General features: G+C 41.4%; 1 protein-coding gene across 2 annotated transcripts in view; it reads left to right on the forward strand.

Moving 5' to 3' along the window:
* The window catches only part of Mllt3 (MLLT3 super elongation complex subunit), a 255,095-nt gene extending 240,274 nt beyond the window's left edge, over positions 1-14,821 (forward strand). For both annotated transcript variants that reach the window (XM_032902169.1, XM_032902174.1), the window contains exons 9-11: positions 748-819; positions 2,109-2,180; positions 10,073-14,821. In XM_032902169.1, coding sequence (XP_032758060.1) covers positions 748-819; positions 2,109-2,180; positions 10,073-10,204 — 276 coding nt within the window. In that variant the 3' untranslated portion in view covers positions 10,205-14,821. The remainder of the gene's footprint in view (positions 1-747; positions 820-2,108; positions 2,181-10,072) is intronic.
* The last annotated feature ends 731 nt before the right edge of the window (positions 14,822-15,552 follow it).

A 15,552-nucleotide genomic window follows, 5' to 3' on the forward strand; every position in this document is an offset into this window, starting at 1 on the left:
GGAGCCATTTAACAATAGTCCTCCCAGAACCCTCAATATTGAGGATCCTGTATAATAAGTCAGTTGCATTTGTTAAACTGTAGTATTCTCTGTTAGTTGTGAGCATAGCTACCCAAGCTTCTGAACAGTGTATGAAAGTGTGCTGCACATGATCTGAACCACAGTTAACCCAGAAGAAGGAGAAGGTACTTGGCATTGTATCATACATAACCACATCATTTCTTCAACCATAACTGTCTCTGCCATCAAAAGGTCCCAGACTATAACTAACTGATGGCCACCTTCACTCCCAAAGCCACGTCAGTATAGTGGAATAAGGTCCCAGCATCCGAAAGGCAGGTGCTCCAGAGGGTGAGGGTTCTTTTATCATCCCTAGCCCACCAAGCACTAGGATTCATGCTGAAGCTGCAGAATAAGCAGGAAAGAAGTCCGCCAGCCGGGACTGCAGTCTCGAAATAACTCAGCTGCTATGCGTGTTTGAGCGCTGTCAAGAAAGCAAAGCACCCTGGGAAGCTCAGATCAGTGTCCTTATCATCAACGGTTTCCTAAGCTCTTCTGCCCTGACTCAGCATTTAATATACCATCTATTTTCAGGGGCGGAGGAGTAGGCAGGATTAGAAAGAAGAAAAATATATAGCGAAATGCTATTTGGGAAACAGTGTTAATTGTGCATCTTGAGTGCCTGTTTATGTGGGTAGCTAGAAGGTGCTTGAAATGAAACTTACTAGTGTTTTCTTTGATCCCTAGATTCTCGAAGTGAAAAGTCCAATAAAACAAAGCAAATCAGATAAGCAAATAAAGAATGGTGAATGTGACAAGGTAGGTTTCCAGGCCATTCCTTGGAGTACTGTAGCCTGGCGTGTCTTGCTTCTCTGTGTTCCCCTCAGACATCATTGCTGCCCCTCTTCCCATCTCCACCAGAAGTCTCCAAGGCTCTCAAGGGAATGCTTCATCCCTGTGCTGTGTAGTTCCTTTCTCCCTTTCTTGCTTTTTAAATTGTCAGTGTTAAGCGTGTCCTTATGTTACCATTTGTCGTGATTCCCACGTTACCAAGGAGCTTCCGGCATATCACATTGGGTTTTAGGAAGTTTGTAGCAGAGGGAGTAGATCAAACCCCATACAGACATAAATAAGATACTGACCTCTATACAGTAAGCTTTCTCAGTGTGCACATGATGTGTGTAAACTCTGACTTCAAGACTTAAATGTCAGTCGCCTGTTATTGTGAGTGGAGTTTTAACAGGTCAGTAATTTGCCCCTTTGCCTTTCCTGAAGTTGGCCCTAAGGCACACATGCAGTCAGCTAACAAGAACTCATGAGTCTGAACATATGAAGGAGAGGTTCAGCTGCTCTTGCAGGAGAGCCGTTAGAACATAGAACTGATTTATAGCGATTCCTGCATTTCATAAAATATCCTGTTCTTCAGTCATTTACTGATGTCCTTTATGTAACATTTGGAATACTTGAGAACTTTTTTATCCCTATTATTAAGAACGTAATATGCCTTGATACTTCTATGCTCAAGCTTAGGTGTTTGTCTAAAATTTTCTGACATTAAAGAATTAAAATTGAAAACCTCTGCCACCATTCGTTTAAACTGACAGTGTAGTCTTGGATTTCTGGCCTCCTCTGCAGAGTCCTTGTTGAGGGAGACTGAGTCTACTCACCTGGATGATGTTGAGATCCAATAGACTCAAGAGTTTCCCTCCCTCATTTTAAGGCATGTTTGATAAAGGTTAAAACTAGGGTTAGAAACGTCACCATCAGAAGTCTTTGAGCATTGAGCCTAGGACAGAGTAGCAGGTGAAAACCTCAGAGTCTGCACAGAGGATCTTTCTATTTTAAGATTGCTTTTATCTTAAAGTTTGTGTGTGTGTGTGTCTATGTATGTGTGCATGTGCCTGTGGAGGTCAGAGACGGGTCATGGATTGCCTGGAGCTGGAGTTACAGGCAGTCGTGACCCACCTGGCATGGGTGCTGGGAACTGAACTTGGGTCCTCTGAGAGAGCAGTACCTGATCTTAGCTGCAAGCCGTCCCTGCGTGTGTGTTCTTACTCGCCAATTGCTTTTTAAAGTTTTGTTCTTTGGGGAACACCCTTCTCTTTCAGGCTTACCTAGATGAGTTGGTAGAACTCCACAGAAGGTTAATGACACTGAGGGAAAGACACATTCTGCAGCAGGTGAGAAGTGCTTTTGGGCACAACCCCTACCCCCAAACCTCAAGGCCTAGTTTGTCCTGGGGAGTGTGGCAGCGCTTGGAGACCACTGCAGCCTCATACCATCAGAGTGGGCACTGTGCCTGCAGGGATGTCTGGGGAGGACTTAAATGTCAGAGGCCACTGGGGCGCCACTGGGGCTTACATCCACACTCAGAAAATCCGAGCACTCGTGGAGCTACTGCCAGACACAGTGCTCCTTCCTACTAGCCCTCGGTACATGTGCTGAGAGGAGGGCCAGAGGGTGCAGGAACTCTGGAGACCAGGCTTCTGGTTTCATGGGAAAACAGTGATAAGAATTTGAGCCAAGGGCTGTAAACATTTGTGATCCAATTTGGTAACCTTTTACCAATGCTGTTCTACGGAAAATAAATATTTCTTTTTCATTTACCTTATCTTGTACAACGTACGTTGTATTATCATGAACTCAACTGTGGAATGCTCATGGCATGAGGAAACCTTAGTACAATGTGATGTTTTGAGGAGATTGGGAGGGGGGTTAGGTTTTGTACAAGTACAGTTCATGCCTTTATTCCTTTAACGGTGGCTATTGATAAGGTAATTTTTCTTTAACACGAGGGAGGCAGTGTGTTCCAGATTCCATAGTGGATTTGTGCATTCCTTTCATTTTTTTACTACCTTAAAATGACTTGAAGTTAGTACTTAATCTGCCTCAGTGGTATAGGAGCCCATTTTTTAATGTTGATAGCTGATGGTGTACATCTCTATCTTCAGTCTATAAATATTTTCCATTTTTCCAACTGCTCTTGTTAGCCTACCAAGCTTTTTACTCTTGTAGAATTTTGAATAATAACTTTATAAATATAAATAATAAATGTATAACTTTTGTCTATAGAACTCTCAATTGTAAATAAGTTCTGTGTTTTGCATTCTCTTTTAAATGAACATAGATTGGGGGACTGGATTTGAGTGTCTTTAACTAAGTCATGCCTAGCTTTCCCACCCATCATCTCCAAATTCCACTCAGTTCCATCAGGTGGTAGCATATTTGTATATTACCTACCTATGCATGTCTTCCCATTGTTCTAGTCATTTCTGGATTACTTCTTTTTTAAAATTAATTCGTTTATGTATTTTATGTATTTTGAGTACTCTGTCTTCATGCACATCAGAAGAGGGCATCAGATCCCATTACAGATGATTGGGAACCACCATATGGTTGCTGGGATTTGAACTCAGGACCTCTGGAAGAGCAGTCAGTGCCCTTAACCACTGAGCCACCTCTCCAGCCCCTCTGGGTTACTTTTTATACCAAACATGATGCAAATGGCATGAAAATCATTGTTATCTTGTATTTTCTGGGAAGTAACGACAAGTTCAATACAGATACATCCCCCTACCCCGGCAAGTATTTTTCAGCCCATAGTATGTTATATCTGAGGACAAAGAACAGGAAAATAGAGGGGGCAACTCTCCTTCAGCTTTCTCCTATAGAACAGAAAAGTGCTCATTGACTAAATGCTGATGGTAAATCTGCAAGTTGGTCTTCCTGTCTGTTCCCACATAGTAACTCTTAAGTCCCTAAAGAACAACTGTCAGAAGACGCTACTAAGGCCTGCATGAGGGTTTCTTGGGAAATCGAGACAGGTGTTGGCAGACTTGCAGGGGAAGACCTGTGGGCAGGGTCTCACCTGGGAATCAGCATCTCCCATCTAATGTTCTTTATTTTGACCTTCGAAAGAAGTGTAAGAGAAGGTGGCTTCCTTGAGAATCGTATCCAAGTGGATCGCTTTAGTATTCTAGAGGGAAAGAGTAATTTCTATGAATTTTTAACCTAGCATAAAGGTGCCCCAGGACTCATAGCATTTCACCCTAATTGCATTCCCAGGCCAGTTGAAAGCTCTGTCTTTGGCTGTTTGCCTTGTAATGCAACTGAGGTTTTTGGGTGTAATACCATGATGTATGTCCTGTCACAGTTTACTGCTTAGTTAATTCATACTGTAAAACATAGCCAGTAGAAAGCTATGCTATTCTCCACCTCGAAGGCTGCTCATCTGATGAGATGCATTCCACAAAGTCTACATAACCTCTACTGTGCAGAACTGAACATCTAAACCAAACTTCTGTTGGGGCCAGAATAACATCCTTGGTTTCTTCCTAATGTATTCCTCTTCCAAAAACCTATTCTGACAATTTTATTTGTCCCACAAAAGTAGCTAGTAGCAGTATTTTACTCTGGGGGTTTGCTGTCCTGCCTCTCAACACCCAATTTCATGAAAGTAAAAGTATTGGATCAGGAAAGACTGTATTACTAAGCCTCTTTTCCACTGGGTAATAATATAGTAGACAGTCAAAGCAAGTATGTAGCCTGGGTTAATAATTTTATTTCCTTGTTAAACTACATATTCCATGTTTATTTCAAAACGAGATTGAACATTTGTGGCCTTCTCAGCAACTCTGTCTAGGGTTACATTCTATTATCAAAGAAAGAAGTGTGTGTGTCTGTGTGTGTGTCTGTGTCTGTGTGTGTGTCTGTGTCTGTGTGTCTGTGTGTGTGTCTGTGTGTGTGTGTATGTGTGTGTGTCTGTCTGTGTGTGTGTGTGTGTGTGTGTCTGTGTGTGTCTGTGTGTGTGTGTGTGTGTATGTGTGTATATATGTGTCTGTGTGTGTATGTGTGTGTATCTCTTTCTCTATTTCTGTGTGTGTGTGTGTGTGTGTGTGTGTGTGTGTGTGTGTGTGTGTGTGTTGGGGGTGGGGAGGAACAGGGAGTAAGAAGAAAGTTAGAAAAATCATAGGCTTCCTTAAAGGACAGTTTATCAGTTTAGATACCATGTAGTTTCCTTGTAGAATTATCAGTGAGGTTGGAGGGATGAGTGGCATATTAAAGTATTCTTAACAACACAGAGAAGTCGTCTGCAATAAATGACTACTTCTGTTTGGGGAATTACCTGTCACATCCTAAAACCCCTTGTAGACTAGAGCCTGGTCTTTCTGCCAGCCCAGATGGACCTCTTGCTTTCATGGATCAGGAAGGTTTTCTGTGTCCAAATGAAAGACCCGAGTTACAACAGACCAACTCCATCCTAGATAGATAAAACCGAAGCAAAGATTGTGTGTGTCTTCCCATTCAGTCAGCAACACTCCGTCAGCAACCGCTTTGGATGGGAGGAACCTGCCCTGTTATTTGAAAAACTCAGATTAATTTTTTTTTAATTTATAAGAAATTTTTAAATTTTTTGTAATTAAAGTTTTATAGTTGAAAATGGCTTGAAAGACAGAGTCACAGAGATAGCAAGTGGCTCTTACCCTGTTAACACGAAACAGAGCAACCAGCAGCTGTGTGGTCCCCCCTCCCCCCAAGAAAAGCTGATATGACAGGAAACAATCAAGTGTTTTCGGAGCAGCTGGCCTCTGAAGAATGAGTGAGGGGTTCACAACTCCTGACATGCACCCTGTCCTCATGTGCTGTTTGTCCGTGCAGCCTCTCTGGCTTCTGTTGCTGTGGTGTGTGGGCATTGGGGGCACTTGTGCAGCAGCGTAGTGACACCACAGTTTAGCCATGCCGTGTCAGCAGTCAGGGTATTTCTTTAGTACAGTGTAGTCCTTCAGATTGCAGACCCCGGAAGGGGATAGGAACTAACTCCACAGGAAGACCAACAGAGTCAACTAACCTGGACCCTTGGGGCTCTCTGAGTCTGAACTACCAGCCAAAGAACATTCACAGGCAGGGCCTAGGCCTCCCTGCACATATGTAGAAGATGGGCAGCTTGGTCTTCATGTGGGTCCCAAACAACTAGATGTGAGCTGTCCCAAAGGCTGTTGCCTGTCTATGGGGTATGTTCTAGCTGAGCTGCCTTGTGTGGCCTCAGTGGGAGAAGTGCCAGGGTCTAGGGATACCCAGCTCCCCTCCCCCAACCCACTCAGAGGAGAAGGGGTGGGATGGGGAAGGAACTATGGGAGGGGGTGACCAGGAAGGGAGGCAGTGAGCAGGATGTAAAGTGAATACATTTAAAAAAAATAGATTAAAAATCAAGGAATGTAGTCCTCCGGGGCTTAGTGGTGTGCGTTCAGGACTTGTGACCTGTTTGGTTGAAATAAGCCATGCTGGCTGATGCTGTGTTTCTGGTGTTTTGGCATCAGGAGTCCTGAAAAGGAGTGTGTATCTTCCCAGGGCTTTCTCTTTACTTAGGACATTAGTGCATGCTCTAATAACCGAAACCATTGGTGCTGGTCCTTCTCCCAGAGGCCTTTACCTTGGCCGCTGCTTTAGGTCCATGCTTGCATCTAACTGGATATGTTTCCATAAACCCCACAAAGGCGCAGAGCTCTCCTGTTAGCTCCATTCGCTCCCCTCACATCTTTGCGTTTGCCATAGGCAGGGTGAGACCCGGTGGCTGCAGACATGGAGGGTCGTTTGCAAGTCCTGGAAACCCCTTACTATACTGCAGTGGGTTCCCTAGTGGCCGGAAGCTTTGGGTTGATTTAAAATTGACTTCCTTCTATAGACAACTCCTCTCTTCTCCTTTTCAGTGTTTTGCTAAGTAGCATGTAAGTAACCATATGGAGAAATATAGCTAAACTATATGTTATATAGTTTATATATTACATAATATATTTATACATATTAAATATATTTTTATATATGTACAAAACTATTTTCCTGAAAGGGTGACTTCCCAGTCACTCCAAACAATAATAATACAAACAAAATCAACTGCTGGGCTCCACACCTGTAGTCCTCCAGATGCAGTTTTAGTCACTCCCACAGCTTGGCTTCCTCTGTTCTCCCTCTCCCTTCTTTCTGTCTGAAAATTTTAAATTCACTTAGGTCTTTCTGGGTTTCCCTCCCCGCATTTCTGTTGCTTAACTTGTAGTGGGGTGAGATGGCTAGCGGTCACTGAGGCTGTAGGGAGATGCACCAAGCCTGAGGGTTCTGTGCTCTGTGTGTCCCCTGCAGCACGTTAAGGACGCAGTGTTGTTCCCATGATGTTCACGTAGTGAGCAGTCAGAGCTCCAGAAGCCAAGTTCAGGCTCCCCTAGTGTCTGCCATTTACCTGCTGTCCAATTAGTTGTGAAAACCCTGGACTACTCGGCAGTTGCCTTCCTTGTATAAATTTCTAATTACAGTAGCTCAGAGGACTCTATTTGGTCCTGCTCTGGTCTGATTACTATTATTTCCAGACAGAACCTTGCCATGTAACCCTGCAATCCCCCTGCCCCAGTCTCACGTGAGTTAGAAGGACGAGTGTGTTCCACAGTACTCGACTTCCTATACCAAAGTTTACAAGTTTTCACTGGGTTCATATTTTCTTCCTACATAAAGTAAGAAACAAGAAAGAATTCTTTATTCAACCAGCTAATCCTTGTATATGTTGAATATCTAACTTCCAGGAAAGGTTCGTATGTATGGAAATAGCTGTGTTTGTGTCTCTGTATGTGTGCATATGTGTGGTAAATTTTCCAAAGTTCTAAACTGTTAACTAATAAAGCAAATACATATCCATTTGAGGTCCTTTGTGTTAATAGGTAGCTTTCTTGTTTGTTTCTTTGTTTGTTTGTTGGGCATTCATAGAAATACCTGGGATGTAGGTGTTTTTGCTTGGGATAGAATCTCAGTCCCATAGCCCAGGCTGACCTCGGACATAGAATACTTGTGCCCAGCCTCCTTGAGTGCTGCGATTTTAGCATTAACCTCCATGTCTAGCTAATAATAAGCTTTTGTTTGCTCCTTCATAAGAGATATACTTTAACAATAAGTGGACACGTCCCTCCTTACGATCTGATATATGTAAAGGAAGCCTGAGTCCAGGAATGCAAGCGAATAAGACACTCTCCCCTATTCCATCCTCAGCACATACAGTAGGCCTGGAGCCAGGTAGCCCAGGCTCTGTGTGACAAGTTAAAAGATGCCACCAAGGACGTGGACACTGTCTCTCTTCTGCCTCTTTCACATACTCATTTTTTAAAGGATAGCTACCATGCTCTCAAAAAAAAAAAAAAAAAAAAAAAAATGGATCTTCACTACAGATAAGAAAGGCAGAAGAGAAAAGCTACATGTCCATTGTCCATGACCTTCTCAAGAATATCCCTAAACGCCTAGTGACTTCTGACAGGTGAAGAGTGGTGCCTGCCACTGGCTCTCAGGAGACAGTCATTTAGCTGGGCATATTGCCATTGTCTGGGAATTGGTAATTTTTAGAAAGAGGTAAATGCACGTTAGATCCTCAGTTTACAGCATCTGTCATGATTCCACAATCAAAGTGTCTTGTTTTGTTACTAAAGCCAGAGTTTTTAGCTCTCCAAAATAATAGGGCTCAGATGAGGCAATCAGAGCTCAATCTGGAAATGGACAATGTAACTGGACTGAGGGGTGTGTGTGTGTGGGGTGTGTGTGTGTGTGTGTGTGTGTGTGTGTGTAACTGGAAGCATGTTTTTATGACCCCCCCCCCACAGGGGCTCATTCATAAGTGCTTTCAGGACAGTAGCTCTCAGAAAAGAAGGCCGAAAGTTTTAATTCTGCAGTTTTCCAACTTAGTGTTACATAATTTAAAACTTTACTGAATAAGTCATGGGCTAAATAATTACAATCTTTTAAAAGGATAATTAAACTAAGAGAATCAAAGAGCAGTGGAAGCTTCCAAGTGAACCCCTGAGAGAAAACCTGTCCTCCCTCCATCTCCCCTCTCTCCCTAAGAGTGCCAAAATGAGTCCCCATTCCTTTTCTACATAGCGTGCTAATTTAACATGCATGCCGCCCAAGCACAGCGTCCATTTCTAACTCCATTACTGCCAACTCAATGCTCTACATGGTAATGGAACCCCTCAAACCCATGGCATGATTATCAGTGCTGAACTATGAAAGTGTTCTCTTGACAGCGGTACCTCTGGCCGCACAGCCAGCGAGTGTTACCATTGTAAGCTGGAATCGATGCCGTAAGAAATGAAGTGTATCTGCTTTACATATAGAACAAAGCATCGATTCCTCATCTAGGGAAAGTTTACTGTCCTCCATTATATCAAGAGCATTCCTGGAGCACAAAAGAAAGCACCACGTCTGCATTCTTACGTAACATAGGCACTGTAGTGAATTTCACAAAATAAATACAGTTTCTACAGCTGCTCCCAAATTAACAGCTTTACATGGGAAAGGGAAGCATAGTTAGCTCCTGGGTTTACTCTATGTATTCCTATATTTTCTAAATGTTTCAGAATTATATAATCAGAACATTGGGGTTTTTTTTAACATATATTCTTATTTTATGCATACAAGTGTTTTGCTGGCCTCAGTGTGTGTACACTGTTGCATGTGCATGTCTGTTGCCTGTAGAGGTCAGAAGAGAGTATTGGAACCCCTGGAACTGGAGTTACCGACATTTGGGAGCTGCCGTGTGAGTGCTGGGAGCTAGTGCTCTTAACCATTGAGCTATCTCTCCAACTCCTGGGACATTATACATACATACATACATACATACATACGTGTATACACACACATTCAATTCATGTGCTCATTTTTAGGAAGAATTTTGTTTCCAGCTGGGGATCTTCTTACATCTAAATATAATCATAGTCTTGTAAGACGGGGACTAATTGCTAACTAATTGCTGTCTTGACCTGTTATCTTTCACTAACCGTCCTAGTAAAATGTTCTGTTGGTGATTTGAGTGGGTTATTGAGCGTGAAAAGTCAGACCAGGTGATCCTTTGAGGACTTGTTCAGAAGGTGTAATATATATTTGACTTACATATGGAGTAACAGGTAGTTTGGTAATAGTGTTGCCGTGTTGTGATTAATAAGAACGATTATCACTTGGTTCCATGTCTGAGTCCCTCCACTGCCTTCTGTTTGCCGTTTGATGTCTGTTGCTTACTGCCCAAACTTTTTCTTTACTTCTTTAGATCGTGAACCTTATAGAGGAAACTGGACACTTTCATATTACAAATACAACATTTGATTTTGATCTTTGCTCGCTGGACAAAACTACAGTCCGTAAATTACAGAGTTACCTGGAGACATCTGGAACATCCTGAGGGTACAACAACTGGACGCATCAAAAACTATTTTTTTTGGTTGTGATTTTTTTTTTGTCGTTGTTGTTGTTTATATGAAAACACTCAGAATGATACAACCAAAAGGGAAAAAAAATAAAAACAAAACAACCTTCAGCTTTACTTTTCTTTAAAGCCAGTCATCATCTCTTGATAAAGGAGAGGTTACCTAAACCAGCCTCAGCGGACACTCCTCTGCAAGGAAAAATGCCCAGGAAGAATTAGCCTGGATAGCCTTCAAAACAAGCAGACACAACACAAGAACACTTAAAGAATGTGTATGGTACCGTGGATCTCTCTGTGGTGGTTCATTCCACAGGATGAATGCATATTCAACACACTGCCTTATTACATAACTGATCTATTTATTACCACATACAGATAAATTGTGAGGGAGTGACACCACCAGACGTCCCAGGTCCTCGGTCCCGCGGATGCTCTTTTCAATGCAGCGCCCTTGCCGTCCCAAGCCCAGTGACCTTATTCGTATACCGAGCCACTTTCCACCGACTCTTCCCAAGTCCTTTAACTTGTTGCAGTCTATGGTTTCCACCTTTGTTTTCCCAGTTCCGAGACATAGTGATCAACTGGGGGGACCAAATAGCCACCTTGATTTTCTTCCTTGTGGTCTTCTTTCCTAAAGGTTGAGGCCCAGTCCTTGGCTGTATCCATGTAATGATCTTGGACACGGTAGGTGTACCAAATAGGATCATTTGAATTGCTGTCTAGCCTTAGTCAATAAACCTGTAGGACTTTGAACAAAAATGTTCCCGTGATGTCCACAGTCCAGCATTGTTGAGCTGTCACCAACACTCCATTTTACTGTCTCCATTTTACTGTTGCAATATGAGGTGAAGATGGAGGTTAAAGGCATTCCGCAGACTCAGCATTTTAAAAGGAATTCTGGTCCTGTTTTCAAAACCATCAGTGTAGACGTTCTTAATTTGGATCTATTTATTAGTGAGCATTTCACCTGTCTTCAGCAGCTGGTGTGGTACTCATTTCTTCTTAAAAACAAAACAAAAACAGGAATCAGAATTTTCTTTTTGGTTTGTTCTCATATGATTCTCCTAGACTCTTTTATTTTTGAAAAATTAAAACCTTTCTTTGGGGGAGAATTGTTGGTTATCCTGCCATGACAGACTATGTATTCACTTGTAGATTTGGTAACTTTGTATCTGTGTAGTCTTGCTGATGTCTGCAGAAGGATTTCTGTATAGGTGAAAGGTAAAGGTGGTTGGGAGGGGGAGTTTCTTGTCCTTGTTGTACCTTTGTTTTGAAACTAGAAATCTGTCCTGTGGCATGCAAAAGAAGGCAAATTATTTTCAAAAGAAAAAAGAAAAAAAAAACCCAAAGTACTTTTGGTGTCATTATTCCACACTCTCTGTAGTGGAGGAATTCAAAGTTAGAACAGCCGACTTTCCAAGTTGTTACGAGAACTCAACTGAAAAGAAAAGGAATGAAGAAGACTTCTGGATCCAAAGCCTTAAGAGAGTCTACGTGTGCTAACAGCCTAGTGTCCCCCACATCTGTTCCCATGACAGATGCTGTCCTTTCATTCAGAGATTAACTAGTGTCTGTACAGAAAATGGTCTTCCCAGACCCGTTCTTTCAGGCGGTGATGTAAATGCAGATTAATAATGGAGCAGTTTCTGCATTTTAAAAAGGAGATTTTTTTACACTGTTTCTTTCTATCCAAAGAAACTATTTTTTTCTTTTTTTTAAAAAAAAAATATGATAATACAGCCATGGTCTTTGTAAATTGCTTTCCTGCAGTGTCCTCCTGGAGGACAAGTGTACACATTTTCAAGAATGTTCTGGTTCCTCATGATGATGGACATGAGCCGTACTTGAAGCATTTGGTGTGTAGTCCACTTCTTGGTGTACAGTTGCATAGACACGAATCATGTCGTTTCGGACAGTAGGCGGTTGGTGAGCTGTGTGGTTTTCATTGTGTTTCGTTTCTAACTTTCACAGTTGAAAAGAGAAATAATGTTTCAACATCCAGAAATCTTTTTAAATTTCTGTCTGCAATCCCACATATTCTCATTAAACTAGAAAAGTAAGTGGTTTAACTAATGTATCTGTATAATTTAACTAGAAACATGCAGTTTGGGCCATTTTTATTTTTATAACCAAATTGAGTGGCGAAATAAATACTTTGGCTTCTTTTATTCCTGAAGTTACAAAGACCAAGAAACTAAGGTAAGAAATTACCCTCCCCTCGATGCCCAAAGAAATAAAATTTAAAAGAGGGGTAAGAGGAAGGGCAGCTATTGTAATGATAACCTTAGGGCTAGAAAATTAGCTAATGCAGATGTCTTCAGTATATCATGAAATAAAAGTTTGTACATGGGTAACAGAATTCAGAACAGCGAACTTCTTACCTGGACAGCAAAGTTAGCTTCCTGTCAACTCCTGGTAGTTTAGGAGTTGTAGCTACAGAGCCACTCTTTCGGATGTCCTCCTGCTCCTAGCACATGGTTTGATAAAACAGAAGTCATGAATTCCCTTCAGTTCCACTCAAGGATGTGCCACATTTCTCCAGAAGCAAACCACTCCTGCCACATCTATGTGCACTCACTTTTGGACCCTGTTAAGAATATTTTGACACATGTGTACCCTAACAGTGGCTTTGGTTTTTTAAGCACAAAGGGGGAATGGCAGGGTTTAACTTCTTTAGTGTGTATATGTATATATAAATAGGTGTTTCAAATAAAATTAATTGGGTGAATGTGAATATGTTTGAACCAGCAAGAGTATGATAAACTATCATTAAATTTTTTTCTTCTAAAAACTATATGTACAGACCACACACACACACACACACACACTTTTGGTTTTGTGTAAGTGTGTGGAGGGCCCCTTCTGTTGTTAGATACACTGATCGTGTTAGCAGAAATGTATGAAGTTACTTCATATTGTCACTGCCCCCTCTTTTAGGTAACATAGATACACTGTGTCAAGATTAGGGAGAACATAAAAAAAGAAAAGAAAAGAAAATCAGGAGATGAGTTTCAGATAAAAAAACATTTTAAAAATTGCAACAAAATCTCTAATCTGAGTAATTACCTGTTTTAAGGAAAGGGCCAATAAATTTGGGGGTTTTATTTTTCCTTTATCAAAACCAGTTTTTGCTAATACCTTTTGCAGTCTGATCCTAACATCAACAGTTATTAGGCCTGTATCACATCCCGTTTACCATACCAAGCCCTACAAATGTAGTTAACACACATGTTTAAGAGCAATTTAGCTCTTAACTGCTTTCACCCTACCTATGTAACAAGTTGGTTGTCCAGTGTTGAAATGGTCGATGTCTGTGTTTGGCGGCTTCTGTTCATTCTTCTCACTGTGGAAGTGGTCAGCTCTAGAGTAATTTGCTGTATGCTTATTATTTTTCACCTTTAGCGTTTTGTGTACCAATGCTATGTATTCCTATATTTATATATATACATATATTATCAGAATAATCTTGCTTTGGACTGTTGTTCTCAAACTATGACTATGATGTAGAGATGACTACAGCTGCTGAGAATGTGGCGGAATCAACTCCCACGGTGTAGGTTAATCTTGGGCTGGAAGTCTACATCTTTCAACCTCCTCTGTTTTATATGATGCTTTTTATTCTGTAGGCACTGCCATCCTGAATATTCCTTGTAAAGATGCAGTCAATTTCAAAGGAAGACAAAGCCACTGCTGTCTGTACACTGTAAATATGTACTTTGGCACTTGTACTCCAGTATTCTGAAAGCCGAGCTATGATGGAAATGCTGACAGATCTTTGACGGTGGCCGACGCTACCCTGCAGTGCAAAAATAAATTAAGTAAAAGTGTATTCTGAGATTAGCAGTGCAAGGCCAACATGTTTTACAAATCTGTCAGTATCTTTCTAATGGAGTGTGTATGTGTAGTTATGTTGAAAGATACACTGTGTATGTGTGTACATGCTTTTATGTGAACTACAAGACACACAGAAGATGTATTTCCCATCTCTAAATCCCATGTTGAAATGTTAAGTACAGATGGACAGAAATAGGTGTTTTACTTAAATTCATACCCAATCTATTGTGACTCCTTTTTTTTTTATCTTTACAAAATATAATCTTACAGATTTGTTTGCTCTGTCTAGCATCGCATAAAGGACAGTAAGCCTTTCCTTGTAAAAAGATGCTGTTTCTAAAGAAGAATCGAAAGATTGGAGGCTCCCAGAGAATGGACCATGTTCCCTAAACAGCCAGAATGCAGGTGCTTTTGGGTACCCAGTTCCTAAGCCTATTTCCTGTGTCTGGAAGCCAGAACATAGTTCTATAATGACTAATCAAGAAACAGCAGACACGGTCTTAGAATAAACTGAATTATTAATGCGTAGGTTTTTTTTTTTCTTACCATTTCTCACTATTCTGTTAGAAGCTACTTTTTATAAACCAAACTATACTAAAGGTAGACAAAGTCAGTTCACAAATTCTAGCATTTATTTAGCATGAAGAATCTACTCTGGTTAGACCAGAGGGACACAACTCCAAGACAGAATATAATGCAGTGTTTGACAAATAACCAAGGAACTGCATGTGATAGTCTCCTTAGAAGCAAAAAAAAAAAAAGAAAGATCATACTACATTTTAGAAGCTGACCTACTCTTCATTCTGGCTGACAGGCCATTTAGAGGATTATTATGGACTGCGTTGGATCTCATCAACTGGCAGCTATTATAGGTATGGAAGCCTCAGTCCCAGATGGGCTGACATGACAGGAAAACTATTGAACACTCCTGAACTGCGCTAACTTCTATTCTTCCAGCATAGATAGGCATTTGTCTATTTTGAAGTAATGGCTTTGTGTCTTTCCCAGTGTGGAAAAAATAAGGTAGGGAGTTGCTGGAGATTGCTCCTGTACTGTCCCAGAGACTCACTGGGAATGTGCTGTGCTGTGGAGTGGCTCAGTGTGCCTGTTCATTTGTCCCAGAGCTGCACTCCATTTAGGTAGGCAAAGATACCGAGATGGGGTTGGAAGATCAAGGCCTAATGCCCCTACTTCTGCAGTTGGTAATTCAGAGACGGACTGTCCAAAACTAGTGCCCTTTGTTTTCTTTATTAAGAGCAAAGCAGTTAAAGGTAGTTTATTGGTTTTCTTGGCAAGATACCACCAAAGGGAAAAGGCTGAGCACATTCCAGTGCTGTTGCTTACTCTGCTACAAAACAGTATCTACACCTTCCTGTTTATTCAGCCCCTTCTTTAGAGACATTTCCAGGCTTTCCCAAAAGTTATAAAGTTGCCCTTGAATCTTAGCTTAGTTCTCTTGGTCTTAATTTACCTTTAATTAAAGAAGGGTA

The sequence above is a fragment of the Rattus rattus genome, chromosome 1 (assembly GCF_011064425.1).
Source record: "Rattus rattus isolate New Zealand chromosome 1, Rrattus_CSIRO_v1, whole genome shotgun sequence".
NCBI lineage: Eukaryota > Metazoa > Chordata > Mammalia > Rodentia > Muridae > Rattus > Rattus rattus.